General features: G+C 37.0%; 3 protein-coding genes across 3 annotated transcripts in view; 2 read left to right on the plus strand and 1 right to left on the minus strand.

The window, feature by feature from the left end:
- Positions 1-1217: 1217 nt before the first annotated feature.
- On the plus strand, positions 1218-6751 carry slc25a1a (solute carrier family 25 member 1a). Its single transcript, XM_016236813.1, has 9 exons — positions 1218-1574; positions 2122-2229; positions 2945-3044; positions 3125-3263; positions 3487-3571; positions 3833-3937; positions 4040-4155; positions 4286-4359; positions 6060-6751. Exons 1-9 carry the CDS (start codon positions 1337-1339, stop codon positions 6172-6174), a joined length of 1080 nt encoding a protein of 359 aa, XP_016092299.1. The 5' UTR covers positions 1218-1336; the 3' UTR covers positions 6175-6751.
- Positions 6752-7094: 343 nt separating this feature from the next.
- Positions 7095-12594, minus strand: LOC107554300 (notchless protein homolog 1-like). Its single transcript, XM_016236779.1, has 9 exons — positions 12514-12594; positions 12199-12339; positions 11037-11249; positions 10796-10931; positions 9853-9899; positions 9568-9770; positions 8856-9015; positions 7665-7735; positions 7095-7552 (listed from the first exon to the last, which is right to left on the minus strand). Exons 2-9 carry the CDS (start codon positions 12331-12333, stop codon positions 7540-7542), a joined length of 978 nt encoding a protein of 325 aa, XP_016092265.1. The 5' UTR covers positions 12334-12339; positions 12514-12594; the 3' UTR covers positions 7095-7539.
- An 813-nt stretch (positions 12595-13407) lies between these two features.
- The window catches only part of LOC107554323 (E3 ubiquitin-protein ligase listerin-like), a 34419-nt gene continuing 29890 nt past the window's right edge, over positions 13408-17936 (plus strand). The window contains exons 1-6 of the mRNA XM_016236812.1: positions 13408-13486; positions 13836-14066; positions 14182-14234; positions 14411-14591; positions 14987-15160; positions 15649-15839. Coding sequence (XP_016092298.1) covers positions 13484-13486; positions 13836-14066; positions 14182-14234; positions 14411-14591; positions 14987-15160; positions 15649-15839 — 833 coding nt within the window. The 5' untranslated portion in view covers positions 13408-13483. The remainder of the gene's footprint in view (positions 13487-13835; positions 14067-14181; positions 14235-14410; positions 14592-14986; positions 15161-15648; positions 15840-17936) is intronic.

The raw sequence follows: 17936 nt of genomic DNA on the forward strand, positions 1-17936 counted from the left end.
TGCTCTTATCTCCAGCCCTGGTTCAGCTCTCAATAGGAATGTGTGACCAAGAGGTGGGGTGCAAACTGGGAAACTGTTGGCAGCATTTGAGAGACACAAATGTGCTTCATCACTGGAGCCATATTCAGATTCCCCAGTCTTTACAAACTCCAAAGTATTCTTGGACTCCTGCATGGTGCAGCACAGATAACTTAGTACCTTTTAAAACGTTGTCTATATTTGAGACACTAAACTGTGAGTTGGTTTTGCATGTGTGTGTAAACAAACCTGAAAAAAAGCTTGCATTTAAGTGTGAAATTCACACCAGGTTCACCCAGCTGCCTGTTACCCAACAAACACCCGCATTCACACAAAAGACCACACTCATCTAATACAAGAACCACACATGTATACATAGCCTATTAGTGGGTGTAACAGTATAACAGGATCTGAAATGGTTACAAATGTATTTCATGTAGCCTATTTAACAAATGGTCGGCATAAAGAGAGGTTCTCTAATTTTCAGAAAATTTTGATATTCAAGCTTTCAATTCAATCATCATTTCATGACTGTGCAATTTTCTAGCTAACTAGCTAGCTAGCTAAATAAATAAATAAATACACATTTAAACTACCAGCATTAAGAACACAGATTCAAATACAAATTACAAATTCAAAAAACATTTTTTTAATTTAAGGTTGCAATTTTAGCTTAAATAAGGTAGGAATAGCTATAGTTTGAGATCAAATGTTCGTTTGTAGGATAAACTTGACATAAATTAACAAACAACATTTTGTATTTATTTATTTTAAAATAATAATAATTTGGATAAAAGGTTAATGGCCGAGCTTGACGAAAATTTGAGTAATTACAATTTGTAACGCTTTTAAAGTATTTTATACAATGAATTTATATGAATTAAACATATTACGCAATTGTACGATTTTATTTTGAATTTAGAAAATCAAGAACCTAAGACAACAGTTTTTCAAACATATCTACATTGGATGTCTTTGCTACATTCAACTCAAACCTTCTCTGATCAAACATTTATTATTATATTTTTAACAAAAACCCGCTAGCGTGTGGTAATACAATTGGACCAATTGAATCGGCGAATGTACCTTATTAATATTACATAAGATGAGTAACGCAATAAATTAAGCAAATGTTTAAAACAGACCAATGATTGAGCTCGCTACGTGACCTCTATATTAATATTCATGAGCTCCTCGCCGCCCCGCCTCCGCAGTGGTCTTCCTGTGATTGTGTTGTCTGCATCCTATTGGGCAGACGCATCTTGCCCGTCGTCACACATTACACATTTTCACTTTACGCGTAAAATATTATTAAAACATGTCGTCTTTGTATAAGCCGTTTTCTGTTTCGGAAGGGCCGTGCAAAGATGCGATACTGAGACGAGGATGCACGCCGCTACAGCATCCTGCAGCGCTGACACGGATTCCCTCAGCCGGCGGTGGCTCGACGCGCACTTTTACCCCAATTCCTAACATTTATCCAGGCCAGAGGAATCTAGCGGCCGCAGCAATCGGAGGGAGAACAATCACCCATCCGTGGAAGGCTATTCTTGCTGGTAAGTGCGTACTGTGTTTGTGTTAGAAGCACACAAGCGCCAATGTTTTGGTGGATCACGCTATACCCTATTATGCGCGAGACCACAACAACAGTCATGCGTGATTACGGATCAAATGTCTCCCATTTATAACCCCTCCAGTCTACCATTACTGTGAAACTCACTGTCAGTTCATGACCTGCATGTCTTTGTTTAGTCAACCAAATGGTAGCTTCCCTGCTTCCAGACATGTATTGACATATATCTCATGTATTCTACAGTGTTGGACACTTAAAACAGTGTGCCAATACTAACATAAACTAATATAAATGTCAGTTTAACTACTTAATCATATTCCAACATTACTTTAACAACAAACACTTCTTTGGTTGCATTGTTCAAACATTTGGGTGTTAAACAACCAAGCAGAACAAAAACAAAACGACCTTGTATGAAGCTGACTTGTCCTTGATGGAAGTTAAACAGCTGTATCACATAGATTGCCTCTGATGTCAGTGAATGTAATTTAGATGCACTTTATTTACTGGTGATATACTTTTTTACCCAGGTGGCATTGCAGGAGGCATTGAGATCTGCATCACATTTCCAACAGAGTATGTGAAGACCCAGCTACAATTAGATGAAAGAGCAAATCCTCCACGGTACCGAGGCATAGGTGAGGACGACGACTGTTATTAAAGCAATAGCTCACCCCATAATTACAATTTTCTGAAAATGTACTCGCCTTTAGGCTGTCCAGGATGTAGATGAGGCCATTTCTTTGTCAGAACAGAGCTGTAAAAAATAAAACAACAACTAAGAAGTTTGAAACTTAAAAAATCTGTTTATTCAGGTTCAAATATGGGTCCTGAATGTATATTATTGCTTCCTATGGTGAAAAACTGGTCTTGTCCGAATCAGGAGAGAAAGATCAAGCACTGTTTACAAGTGAAAACAGTTTTAAACAATGCGTTTGTGGATTTTGATGCAAGAAGAGTTATTATGGATTATGGACTGATATTTTGGCCATAAGCATCAGTTTTAAAAATAAAGTGCTTTGATAGATTTGTTTCTTAAAAACACAGCTTTTCACTTCACCAGACATTAACTGATGGACTGGAGTTGTGTGGATTATTATGACGTTTTTATCAGATATTTGAATTCTCATTCTGACAGCACCCGTTCACTGCAGAGGATTCATTGGTGAGCAAGTGATGTAATGCTAAATTTCTCCAAATCGTTTCAGATGAAGAAACAAACTCATGTAGGCCTACATGTTGGAGTAAATTTTCAGCATTTTTTATTTTTGGGTGAGCTATTCTTTAACTATATATGAATGAACAAAATATGTGAATGTTTAAATGAAATGCGTAACCTGGATTTTTGCACAGGTGACTGTGTTAAGCTGACAGTGCAGGATCATGGGTTGAGAGGTCTATACAGAGGACTTAGTTCACTGCTTTATGGATCCATCCCGAAATCTGCAGTACGGTAAGAAACGTTGGTCTTTAAGTGTTTAATCTTAAATAGTGTCTCTGTTGCTGACACACTTCATTTTGACATTATGGCAGGTTTGGGACATTTGAGGTTCTTAGTAACCCGATGAGGGATGCCACGGGGCGGCTTGACAATAAAGGCAGTTTGCTGTGTGGGCTTGGAGCGGGAATTGCAGAGGCAGTGTTGGTGGTCTGTCCAATGGAGACAGTCAAGGTAGGACTGTTACTGGTTGTCTTAGTTGTACATCAAAAGAATATATCACCTTAAAGTGATAGTTCACCACAAGTTGGTCCCCACTGATTTGCATAGTTTTTTTTTTTCTCTCCATACTATGGAAGTCATTGGGGACCATCAACTGAAGGTGAACTATCCCTTTAACTAGTCCTCTGTAATGTACATTCTCACTCAAAATATGTCCTGTTTGTATTATTTTAAGGTGAAATTCATTCATGACCAGTGCTCTCTGAGGCCACGCTATCGAGGGTTCTTCCATGGTGTACGGGAAATAATTAGAGATCAAGGTACTAAAATGAAATCCCTACAATTTACTTATTCATTGAAACAGTAGGAGACGGACCACTCATAGAAAATGTAATGGAAGTAATAGCATCTATCAACATGTGGGACACAAAATGAAAAAACAACAACAAAAAAAAGTAAAATTAGTAACATTTTAATTAAATTTTTCAAAATAAAATATAGAATAAATTAGTTCAAATACAAAATAAAATTTTAAAAATTTTATAATCGTGCCTAATAGTATATTTATTCTATGTTTGTAGGTGTCCGAGGGACGTATCAAGGACTGACTGCTACACTTCTGAAGCAGGGCAGCAACCAGGCTATACGCTTTTATGTTATGAACTTGTTGCGCAACTGGTACAAAGGTGAGGATGTGATAACTGTCCTTCATTTGACAGTAATACTTTGAAATTAATTGATTTTAATATTGCCGTTCAACAAAATTATCATCTTGTCTTTTTCTTCAGGCGATGACCCCAGGCGTGACATGCATCCGCTAGTTACAGCGTTGTTTGGAGCAACAGCCGGGGCAGCCAGTGTTTTTGGGAACACGCCACTTGATGTGGTGAAGACTCGAATGCAGGTCAGATTCAGAGATTGATGCTTATTATTTATTAAATAATTAAAATGAATATATTTATTAATTTTTAAAGAAAATGTCATTAAATACCACTCGTAGATATATTTTATATATATATATATATTTTTTTTAGGGTTTGGAGGCTCATCGCTACAAGAGCACGTTAGATTGTGCATTCCAGATTTTGAAGAATGAAGGCCCTCAAGCGTATGTACATTTTTTTTCTTTATAATCATTATTTCCTTTTGAATGAAATGTTCTATTCTTAAGCCTTAAAGGGGTCGTATGATGCGATGTCAATTTTTTCTTTCTCTTTGGAGTGTTACAAGCTCTTGGTGCATAAAGAAGATCTGTAAAGTTGTAGAGACTAAAGTCTCAAATCCAAAAAGCTATTCTTTATAAAAGTTAAGAGTCAGCCACGCCTACCTAAAACGGCTCGTTCTAACACGCCCCCACATATCTACATCACTATGTGGGAAGATTTGCATAACACCGCCCAAATGTTCACGCAAAGAAAGAAGGCGTAACTTGTATTCTCGCTGTAGTATTGTATAGCCGCCGCCATGTCGTAAAGACGCTGTGTGCTTTGTTGTGAAAGCGAAACTACTTTATTTGGTCTTCCAAAAGAGGACGATATCTGCTTCGTTATGCCTGGAGCTGATCCGTGCTGGTTGCTGAGGGAATACATCAACTTTGCGCTGTCGATCGCCGGATCGGCTTTCACCGTGGACGAAGCGGAGTACAGCCCAGAGTCGTCACATGTCCTTCCGGACGCTCCTTCGTCGAAATCGCCGGCCACGCCGTTCTCAAACCCGCCGCCTCTGCTCACTAACCCTCCTGCTGTTCCTCAAGCTAGCCCCCGGCCTCTGCTCACTGTAGGCCGCCGCCACTCACTCGAGGCCACCGTGTGTGACGCTGTGATTCGTTGTGAAAGCGAAACTACTTTGTTTGGCCTTCCAAAAATGGACACAACTAGAAATCAGTGGTTAAGTTGTATTTACAACACTGTTCCAGAACACTTCAACCCAAATATTCAGATGTGTGCAGCACATTTTATGGAGGACTGTTTCCTGATCCTGGGAGAGTAGACTACAATGCCGGCTGTTCTGACTCAAAGACTGTAAGTATGTAAGGTTTTATGTTTAAGCGGCGTTAAAAGACAGTATAAGTCATTATAATCCATAATTATGTCCCCACTGGATGCAACAGATGCCTCGTTTATAATGGGTTTTCATGTTTTTGAATCATCACTCCGGCCTGACAGGGCATCATCACAATATGGTGAGGGGCGTAACATTTCAGTCTCACACTTGAGGTATTTGGCCAGTCACAACGCACAGGATAGCTGGCCAATCACAGGGCTTTTTCGGACCGATGAGCTTTGTAAAAATCGACGCGTTTCAGAAAGGCGGGGCATAGAGGAGAAACAATAATGTACAGTATGTGGAAAATAATGTGTTTTTTTTAACCTTAAACCACATAAACACATTTCATTACACCAAATGATGTTCTTTTTAGCAGCATCATATGACCTCTTTAAAGGGATAGTTCACCCAAAAATTAAAATTCTGTCATTTACTCACCCTTGAGCTGTGCCAAATCTGTATAAATTTCTAACAAAAGATTTTTCTGGTCTCCATTGACTTGCATAGTATTTTTTTTTTCTCCATACTATGGAAGTTAATGGAGACCCGCGACTGTCTGGATCTTCGACTTGAAAGCGAGTAAATGATAACAGTATTTTGGGTCAACTGTTCTTCTAAGCTGTGGTCCCTGAACCTGATGCAAAATCTGCATCGGAAAATCTTTCGCCCTCGTGTGACCTTCTTGAAGCACACATGAAATCCTATTGAAGTGACACTGAAAATCGACCTCTCCTTAACACTTTTTTTCACTTTGCATCACAGGTTCTACAAAGGCACGGTCCCACGACTGGGCAGAGTGTGTCTAGACGTGGCCATTGTTTTTGTTCTCTACGAGGAGGTTGTAAAGCTACTGAACAATGTCTGGAGAACAGACTGAAGATGGACCAGGTTGCAGAACTGATCGAGACAGACTGAACTATCCACACACAGTTGGCCATGTCAGTCAAGTCTAAAGATCCAGACTTGAACCGTGACCTCTGGCCTAGAGGATTTAAACCATCCATCTGTGTCTGTATAGTTGAAGCCAGGAGCTTGAGCCACGAGAAAGAACCTGTAGCTTACGGTATATTTATTGACGCACAAAAATATTGATACATGAGCAAGTGTTTCATCAGTTTGCACTTCTGTAAAATCGTGCAAGTGTCTTCTCTCCACTATTCTTTTATAGAGGTTGTCGTGAGACAGTCTACTTATGTGGCATGAAATGTAAAAGCACAACCAAGTACGCAGAAATATCAATGTAATGCACATGTTCTTTTGTCCTAGTTTACATATACAGCTCTGAAAATGTGCTTTTCTAAGAAGTCAAATGTATCGTGATGTTGCCGCAAGTTTTAAAACTGGTCGAGGCTCAGACATTCGTGATACTCGATATAAAACTAGCATGTTGAGTGCAATCATGAAGACCAGGGCATTCAAGCTTGATGTTTTTTATACAATGTAAATGGCAGCTTTTTTTTTTTTTTAAGTTGCACAATTTTTTATAAGCTTCTTTGTCGTTAACACAAGCATTTTCCACAAAGGTTGCTTATTCTGTACTAGTCATGCTACTTTTGCTTTCGTGTCGGATATATAAGCAGTGCTTCTTCACAACCAATTCAACACAGATTCAATAAACCAAAAAGGGTCAGTTTCCCGTCCCTGTGACCTTGAGTAGCCAATATTGATCAATCGATCCGAACTCTTTGAATTCCATCTTAAGACTCTTCAAGTCATATATGTTCTGTGCAATAACAACAAACTGCTTTTGATGCTCTACAGTTGTTCATTCAAGATAAGAAAGCCACACGACACGGGTCCCATAAAAATCCTTTTACTGCTTGTTATATGAGAAAACGTCTGCTGACGTAGTACGGTCCACTGTGACAATGCTGGTTATCTCTCGGTGCTGGAACAGACCCAGTTAATGCTGCCTGTATCGCAGCATTAGGGATTAAGTTAATTACAAATGTGTGTGAGAAAGATTACACTGATTAGACTGGGTCAGTTCGCCTGCACTTCCATAGGGCAATTGCTTATTTGAGTGGTGCAAAAAAGGCAGCATTTATCTTCCCACTATCTGGCCCGACAACATCAGTGAGCATTATATTTCAGCTATTGTGATGCTGTCGAAGCGGTTTCATTGGACAAATAGGCTAAGGCTTAATGCTCTGACACTGCTGTCCACCATGCTGTGGTGTGATGCTTTGAGACGCCTGATTGGCTGTTGCGTGCAGAGCGAGGGGCCGCTGGTTTCTCTGGGTTACTTCCTCCATCTAAAGGGGAACAGAAGATAAGACATGCCAGGTGTTCCTACCAGGTGGCGTGGCATACCGCATTGTGCGTGTGTGGAAATAAATAATCTGTGCAGGATGCAAGGTCACTCACATCCTTAAACACTTGTCTTTTCCACCACTGGCCACTCTCTGTCCGTCGGTACTCCAGTCAACTGCAAAAACCTGAGCAATGAAAGAAAACTAGATTAGTGGTGTTTATCCAGGCAAAAACCACTGCTATGCTGTTGCTAATGTATTTGGAGTGTTTTTTAGTATTTTGTTATGTAGTTGGAAGGCGGTTGCTTAGTGGCCCGTCATAAGTCATCTCTAAATGTGGCAAGTTACTGGTTAACTATTTTAGAAGGATATGGTTAACAAATGTAAAATATACAAAATATGCAACATTTTTTGGCTCATTTAATATATATATATAAAATATAATTTTCCATGCATTTTTAAATTTTAAAATTCCCTTGTATGTTCAGGTTTTAAATATCCATGATAATCCTAATATTTAATTAAATAAAAAATGATTTTTTCATTTTAAAATACATGTAGGTCAGTGTTGTCATAGTTCACTAAAACCACCAAATAAAAAAAAAAAAGAAGAAATTTTTGAATCATTATAGAAGCGTTACCATGGCAACTAACCAAAATAAATGTTTAAGATATTATTGTATTAATTTATTTCTACAAAATATAAATAAAAGCTATATAGAAATATAAAACAATAACATGTTTAAAGCCCATAACAAAATCATTTAAACTTAAAAAAAAACTGAAATTGAAATGAAAGCCAATATAAAAATATTTATTTTAAATGGAAAATTACAAAAAAATAAAAAATAAAACCTATTAGAATTGTTGCCTAGGCAACTACAGTGGGGCAAAAAAGTATTTAGTCAGCCACCAATTGTGCAAGAATGAAATATATTAAGTTGAAGTACTAAAATTCCTAAAACAAAAAAATAAAGCTATATAAAAATGAAATTTAAATAAGGCTCATATGAAAAATAAAAAGTGCCTTGGCAACTATCTGAAATAAATACATAAGTTGAAGTACTACAATTCCCCAAACTAAAATAAAAATACAGATATATAGAAATTTGACAAAATGACAAAAACACATACAATTAATACATCTTAAAAAAATAATATTACTAACGTAAATATTATAAATAATGACATATATAAATGCTACTAAAATAACTGATGTAGATGTACTGAAAAAGTGAAGTCATTCTAAAGCTCTGGCATTTGTGCACGACTCCAGCCTCTGAACTAAATCCATTCAGTGTCTCACCTCATCAGCGTGGCCAGGCAGATCTGCGTTCAGTTTGCCCTTCTTGATGTCCCACACCTTCAGGGTGCTGTCACTACTGCCACTGACCAATAGACGGCTGTCTGCCGACCACGACACCTGGTACACTGGCCCCACATGACCGCGAAGTGAGGTCAGGTACCTGGAAAAACAACAACAACAAAATGAGGATTATACAGTCGTTTAAAAACACTTTCACGAAGTTAGAGAAAACATATTGATGTGTTTGATGTTATATTTCAAGAAACTCTGGATTGTTGCCATGCACAGACAAGCAAAATATGCCAGCGCTGATGAGAATTGAGTGCCCTCTAGTGTACACTGCTGGAAGTACACTATGGGTCTGCCGTCACTATGAATCCATTTAATACTAAATACAAACACTAATGTAGATATTCATAGCATATAGAATATTTGCATACTATGCACACACTTTACATATTATATATACTAATATTAATATTGAAATATACAGTAGTCAACATTTGAAGTGGATCAAAACCTTTCATCAAAGTTGTCCTAAAACCAAAACAATACCCGTTCTTATCTTAGAACAACTTTGATGAACTTTTTCGATCCACTTCAAATGTTGACTACTGTAGCACTGCACATATATTATAGAAATATGGTAGTATGCTATTCTGAAAAACAACATCAACCAAATCAATCAAGGATCTGGGACCATCCGGCTTACTTTCCCGTCTTTCCATCCCAGATCTTTATAGACTTATCGAAGGAAGCGCTGGCGATCAGTCGTGTGTCTGGTGAGAACAGCACCTCGTTGACCAGCGCTTGGTGACCCGTCAAACGGGCCACTGGCTTCTTCTCCTCTGCTGGGTTCCATAAGAACATTGTGAAATCATCTGATCCTGACACCAGCCTCTCATGACCTTCACCCTTAAGAAGACCAAATGTTCAGGTTTATACACAAATTCTTTCTCTTACAGGTCGATACTGTATATAAACTGGTCTCACTCACTCTGACACTGTTGTAACGCGTCAAAGCCTTTTCCTTGATCTCTTCCACTGTAGAAAGCAGAAACATTTATATTTATAAAATTAACCATATTACATCTACTGCAGTTCACAAGTATGGGGTCAGCAAGATATATATATATATATATATATATATTAACTGTTTGCTATGGAAGTTTGTTTCCGCCTCTTTTTATCTAATAATTCAGACTTTTTTTTGAGCAATTCTGAATTGATAATTCTCAGAATTATGAGATATACAGTCAGATTTGTGAGATATAAACTCAGAATTACATCATTTTTTCCCTCTGAATTCTGAGTTTATAATTCAGTTTTTTGTTTCCACCACAGAATAAAAAAATATATATATATTTTTAACTTTTTATCTCACAGATCTGACCGTTTTTCTTGCAATTCTGAGTTCATATCTTACAATTCTTTTTTGTTCTTCCAGAAAAAAAGTCTGAATTGTAAGATTAAATTTCATTCGGTTTTTTTTTATTTTTTTTATCCCTTGGCGGAAACAAGCTCAAATCAAATCAACATATGATAATGATTTCTGAAGGATTATTATTGTAAGATATGAACTCAATATTGTAGGATATTAACTCAAAATTGAGATAAAAACAGAAGTGTGAGATAAAGTCAATTATTATTATTTTTTAAATTTTGTTGTGGAAACAAAGAAGAGAGAAAAAAAGACAATTCTGAAATTATATCTCACAAATTTGACACTGAAGACTGGAATAAGGATGCTGAAAATTCAGCTTTGCATCACAGGAATAAGTTACATTGTAAAATATATTGAAATAAAAAACAGTTATATTAAATTGTAATTATATTTCACAATATTACTGTTTTACTGTATTTTTGATCAAATAAATGCAGCCTTGGCAACCAGTAGTGTAGTGTATAATAATGAATCAACTGCAGCTGTTGAAACATACATGATCCAGAGAGATCCTGAGGGTTAATGGTTGCAGTAGCAGGCTCAAACGCTCCTGTGCGCAGAACGTAGTCGGTGCTGAGGGCCAGCGTGTTGACCCAGTGAGCGTGACCTTGCAGTGTACGACACTGAACCCCCTACAGCACAGACCAGAACAGATATTCACACCATCATTCAGTCAAACACCCTAGTAAGTATAGTTTCAAGTTATATTTAATCCATCATGAGTGGACACATCTTACATCTTTGGCTCTCCAGACTTTAATGGTTCTGTCCTGAGATGAGGTGTACAGGAGACCATCACCTCCCCATTTTACACACGTCACCGACTGTGTGTGTCCCGTCAGGATCTTATCACAGCGGCCCAAAATCGTATCCCAGATCCGAATCGAACAGTCTTTACTGGTGCTAGCCAAATACCGACACTCTGGGTTCCTGTGATGGAGTGAAAATGGCTGATTAATTGTCATGCTATTTTATTACTTTATTATAAAATGTTCAGAACAATGTCTTGAAGTCTGGTAACCGTAGTATAAGTGGAATAATTGACTCCGGTCCATTGAATTATTAGAAAATAATGCACACCTGAGGTGTAGTGGCATCACTACCTCAGGTGTGCAATATTTTCTAACAATTCAATGGCCCGTCGTCAATTATTCCTTACATAAACAATATAATATTAATTATTACAATAATTATATTATAATACAATTTAATACAAAAACTAAAAATATGTTAATTTTTTTTATTTATATTAAATTTGATCATGAATTCATGCTGTCACATCATATGTCAACTACCCAAATACATGAACAACACATGAGGATAAAGCGAATTTGAGTTTTATAGATTGCAATAAACTACGTATACATTACCATTTGGGGTCAGTGAGATGTTTTGAGAATGTATTACTTTTATTTAGAACCGGTGCATTATCAAAATAGACAGTATTGACTGTTGCAAAAGATTTCGATTTCAGACAAATGCAATCTGAAAGTCCTGAAAAAAAGTATCACAACTGTTTCCATCATTGATAAATAATAATACGAAAGGTTTCTTGAGCACCAAATCAAAATATCAGAATGATTTCTGAAGCATCATGTGACAATCAAGACTGGTGTAATGATGCTGAAAAAAATTTGCTTTTCCATCACAGGAATAAATTACACTTTAAAATGATATTAAAATAGAAAACAGTTATTCTAAATTGTAATATTAGTTCCCAATATTACTGTTTTACTGTATTCATGATCACATAAATGCCCAAGCTCCCAATCTTACCGACCCCAAACTTTTGAAAGGTATACAGTTTTTCCAGATCTATCATAAAAGTAGGGTTCTAAAAGAAAAGATCATGTGCTCTGACAGCTGGATGAAGTACATACTGCAGTCCGTCATTCCTACCTTCTGTAACAGCGCGTTGCAGACCAGCTGCAGTTTATCCGGACTGATGTCCAGCGGCACATCGAAGGGGGATCCGAGCACCTCACCGCTCTCATCCTGGAGCTGGATCAACACACGCTCTGCGTCCACGCTCATCTTTCTCTTCAAACGAGAAACACATCGAAGTATACACTACCAGCACGTGAGGCACGAGATTGCAGAACAAGCTTTTTTAATCAAATATCTGTCAGTAAGATATTATAAATTAACGAAAGAAACACGAATGTCCTATCTATACAGAATACGAGAATGTCCACAAAGTGAAATCAGAAATACCTGTCGTTATTGATCACAGCACACTCCACGGCGTGCAACGTGATGTATTTTGACGCACGCACACTGCGTGCGCCTGACATCATAACCATAGACATATAAATACCTAGACGCCTCATTGGCCGTTTCGGTCCGTTGCTGCGATACGTCAACGCGTCCGCCATATTGGTGCGGGCAAGAGTTCCCAGTAAACAAACGCAACGAACAGGGAGAGCTGCGGTTTTTCTGTATAAAAATATGACAACGTTTGTTTTTAATCAACGGATATCAGTGGTTCATGATCTACGTGGTGTACAAAAAAAATCCAGATACTTAAAATCTCGATAGTTAAATTAGGTATTAACAAGCGAACCTCTCGCCGCCAAACGTTTCCTTCCAGCCAAGTCAGAGCTTAAAGCTCATCACACACTAGAAACTTTAATTGGCTACAAAAGGGCGCAAGCAGTAGTTAGGAAAACGATTAGGTCAGTCAAACGCATGTATTGGAGACAGTATTGCAATAAAATTGGAAGTGAAACTCAGTTGTCAGACATATGGGGAACAATCAGGAGAATGAGTGGATTAGGTAGAAAGGTGGAAATGCCAGTATTATGTAGCAATAATAAGAATGCAGTTAGTAATGCAGAAAAAGCAGAGCTTTTGGTAGAAACCTTTGTGAAAATCCACAGTTCTGGAAATGTATCCACAATAGATGAGCAGCATAGAAATCAGACACTGTTGGAGAACCCTGGAATAAAAGAAAGTAGATCTGCATCAGGAGGAGATATGGCCAGTCCTGTTACATATGTATACAAAGCATATCAATTTATATAAAACATTTCATATAACTGACTCAGTAATTGAATGACTCATAAATGCTGGTTAATGTGTATTTCAGGCAGTACAAGAGTTTGGAGCAATATGTCAAGAGCGACAGCCTGATGTTGTAAAAGGTGTCCTCCCATACTGGCCTCGGATATACTGCCGAATATCAATGGTAAGGGAAGTATGACAACCCTATCATTATTTGTATATAATTTATTGATATATTTCTAATTTGATCTTGTATATAATTTTATTTAGTGTTTGTGTAAATGTACATTTTTCAGTTGAACATTTTATTCAAATTGTGATATTGATTATATAATTTTCAATGGAAGATTTTGTGTTAAATAAGAAACGGGCAAAACTGAGTTTTCTCTAGTGGTCTCAGATATTTGGATCCCACTTCATATAGAGGCAGCAATAAGATGTAAATGCTTAGTTTAGTTGAATTTGAGTGTTTAATTTAGTTGTGTATTTGTGTAAATCAAAGGTTGGTTTAATATATAATATATTTTCATCAGGACCACGATCGCCGTGTGCGAGAGGCCACACAGCAGGCCTTTGAGCAGCTGGTTTTAAAAGTGAAGAGGAATCTGGCCCCCTACCTGAAGAGCCTCATGGGTCACTGGCTCATCTCTCAGTGTGACACATACTCTCCTGCTGCCTCGGCTGCCAGCGCTGCTTTCCAGGCCGCATTTCCCCTGAATAAACAACCAGAGGCCATCAGCTTCTGTAAAGATGAAGTCCTGAATGTAAGATAAAGCTTATCTTAAGCTCATAGTGAGAAAAAAAGACATACTGCAGATTTTTTTGATGAGTGTTGTCATTGCTCAGCTAAAGTTTTTTTATGTTCTTTTTGATTTTCAGGTTCTCCAAGACAATTTGCTGAAAGAAACAGCTGACACTCTCAGTGACCCTCAGTAAGTGTATGATATGAACAAAAATAACCTGATGGTGACATTGGTTTTGATTTACTTGGTCATGTTGATATATTTGATGATATATGCAGTGTGTGCCTGATTAATAATAGTAATAGTTTATGTATAGAATATATTTTTTCATTTTATTTTATTTATTTTGTTTTATTTTTGTGCAGGAGTGTGCCAGAGGAGGAGCGAGAGGCTAAGTACATCCGTCTGTTGACCTGCTCTTTGCTGGCTCTGAGGAGACTGCTGAACATTTTACCCGAGCAGGAGCGAGAGCTGCTAAAGGAGCGACTAACCCAACTCATCACACAGGGAAAATTCTGGAAGTACAGCAAACACAAGACCCCACAGGTGAGCCTAACCAGTATCCTAACCAGGTGTGACCATGACAGGCAACTTTTCTAGTTTGAATTTAAGATACTTTACACCCACATCAAAATCTCATTGGCTCAAAATCCTCTTCAAACTAGCTGTATATTAAACATTAAATATGCTCTGAATTGTTATTAAAATGGAAATATTAAAATAGAGATGTTAGTCTCTATTTTTGCTTTTATTGAGAACAGAAAAATTACTAGGGTTTGCTGTAAGATGTCACTGTAATCTGCAGTGTTATTAAAAATTGGCAGATGTAAAGATTTCAGTGAATTATTCACAATGTGTTTTGTACTGTTTGTTACCTGTTTACTTGAAGATTCACATCAGGTGTTTTAATATCATTCAAAGCTGTCTGTTTTATTTTCTAGATTCGAGGGGCATTCTTTGAGCTGATTGCTATCATGTGTGCGGACGCACCCCAGCTGATCCAGGCAGAAGCGGCCCGAGCGTGTTCTGCTGTGCTGCTGTCAATTGACGACACAGACCCAGTGGTGCTGCCCCCTCTGTGGGAGGCGGTCCTCCATATTCTGTCCTGCGTTGATGTGAGACTTGATTTTTTTTTTTTTACACAGATATAATCAAAGTTACATTACCGTTTAATAGTTTGGGGTCAGTAAGGTTGTTTTTTTTTTGAGCAGCAAATCAGCGTATGTTAGTAATGATGCTGAAAATTCAGCTTTACCATCACAAAAATAAATGACATTTTAAGACATTAAAATGTAAAACAATTATTTTAAATTGTAATAATATAAATTTTTTTTTGCTGTTTTTACTGAGAATAAGACTATTTTTTTAATATTAAAAAATCTTTCTAACCCCCAAACTTTTAAATAGTTGTGTAAATGAATATTTTGATATTTATTTTGAATAATAAACAACAAAAATCTCAAATTTTCCAACTCTGTCATAACCTGTATTAATTCTAAAATTAAAATGTCTTATGCAGTCTAATAGAAATGTTATTGCACTTTATAGCTGTCTGTTGTCAGCGGTGATTCAGAATCACTGTCACCATGTGAACTCTGTGCAGAACTGCTGGACACATGTCAGTGCCAGAAAAGGCGTGATGCCGAAGCTCTGGGTGCTTCTTAAGGAAGGAGGTCGAGGTCTTGCAACATCTCTGCATCCAAACCTGCTCCCGTTTATAAGCAAACTGCCAGCAGAGGTCACACAGCCCAACCTGGAGTTCTCTAGGACATTCCTCACATCTGTCATACAGGGGTAAATAATGTCATATCATTATTCATATAGTCATTCATCCTATAATCACGTACCTGCTAGGGTTGGCCGATGTTTACCAAATTGGCATCGGACGATGTCTAAAGTGAAACATCGTGATGGACGATGACATCACGATATGGGGGGGGGGTTAGGTTAGGGGTGTGCCGAAGCGTGAAACAAATAACGCATTCTTCGGAGCCACTAAAATGTTAGCCGCTAGCGGTAGCCTGTTGCATTACAGTACATGAAAGTTCACTTACCACATACACAGAGTAAGGAGAAATGTCTGATAGGACGATGGTGAATGATTTGCAGATCCTGAGCACCAATGACAAACATCTAATTTTGTCAAATGTGTGGTAAGTACTGCCGCTCCATAGTATAGAGTCCTTGTGATCGCGAATCGTGAAAGTAAAATGAGAGCGCGCAATCGAAAGCGGTTTCAATAGCGGCTCACTGATGCCCGTAATTTATATACAGTCGCCTATTCTTACCCAACGATATAATTGCGATTTTTTTTTTATCCTCCCATCTCGTAGGCAATTTTTTCCCTTTAGGGTTTCCGTAGTACACTTAATTTCCTTTCCAAACACGAAACTGGGATGCGGCGGATTGCAGGGGGGGAATCACGATGTCGGCTTAACATCGTGATGTCTGTCAGCCATCGGCGATGGACGATGGCATCATCTATCGGCCCAACCCTAGTACCTGCAGCAGAATCACCTTTTTTAAATTTGCTATATTATTTCTACTATATACTTCTACTGATTTCATATATTTTTTCCCCCTCAAAAATTATAATAATTAAATGTGTTGACCCTGGACCACAAAACCAGTCAAAAGGGTCAATTTTTTTTTTAACTGACATTTATACATCATCTGAAAGCTGAATAAATAAGTTTTCCATTGATGTGTGGTTTATTAGGATAGGACAATATTTGGCCGAGATACAACTATTTGAAAATCTGGAATCTGAGGGTGCAAAAAAATGTTAGCAATGCATATTACTACTTAAAAATTAAGTGTTTATATATTTACGGTAGGAAATTTACAAAATATCTTCATGGAACATGATATTTACTTAATATCCTAATGATTTTTGGCATAAAAGAAAAATCGATAATTTTGACCCATGCAATGTATTTTTGGCTATTGCTACAAATATACCCATGCTACTTATGACTGGTTTTGTGGTCCAGGGTCACGTATGAGGGAACAAATTATGTGTTTTTCCCTAGTATAATAAGTCCACTTATAAAGTTTCTTAAAGTTTCTCAATAATAATAATAATAATAATAATATATGGGGGGAAACATAATACAATTTAATTAAAAAAATTTATAATAATAAATATATATTTGTATTAAATGTTTTTCCCTTGTATAAGTCCACTTATAAAATTTCTTGCCCCAAATGTAATAATTTAGTTTAACATACTTCCATGACCCTAAGAATTAAACAGGCAGTTTTATCATTTCAAAATGTTGCTTGTATATAAAGTCTTGACAAAGCATAATAATTCAGAATACAAGCGTTTGACTACCAGTTAAATGCTCACCAAGGCTGCATGTATTTGATCAAAAATACAGTAAAACTGTAATATTGTAAAATGTATTATTACATTTCAAAATGTATTAAAATTGAAAATTGTTATTGTATATTGTAATAATACTCTATATTTTGGATCAAATACATGTAGTCTTGGTGAGCATAAGAGACATCGCCTTTAAAAACATTTGAAAAATCATAATTATTCCAGACTTTTGACTGGTAGTGAATATTTAATATATATATATATATATATATATATATATATATATATATATATATATACACACACACACACACGCAACACACACACACATATATATATATATATATATATACTTTTTAAAGGGGACATATGGTGTTGCTAAAAAGAACATTATTTGGTGTAATGAAATGTGTTTATGCGGTTTAAGGTTCAAAAAACATGATTTTCCACATAATGTACATTATTGTTTCTCCTCTATGCCCCGCCTTTCTGAAACGCATTACCATACTGTGATGCCGTGTCTCGGAGCAACGAGACAAAACCAATAAAACCCATTATAAACG

The sequence above is a fragment of the Sinocyclocheilus grahami genome, unplaced genomic scaffold (genome assembly GCF_001515645.1).
Source record: "Sinocyclocheilus grahami isolate Dianchi unplaced genomic scaffold, SAMN03320097.WGS_v1.1 scaffold497.1, whole genome shotgun sequence".
Taxonomy (NCBI): Eukaryota; Metazoa; Chordata; class Actinopteri; order Cypriniformes; family Cyprinidae; genus Sinocyclocheilus; species Sinocyclocheilus grahami.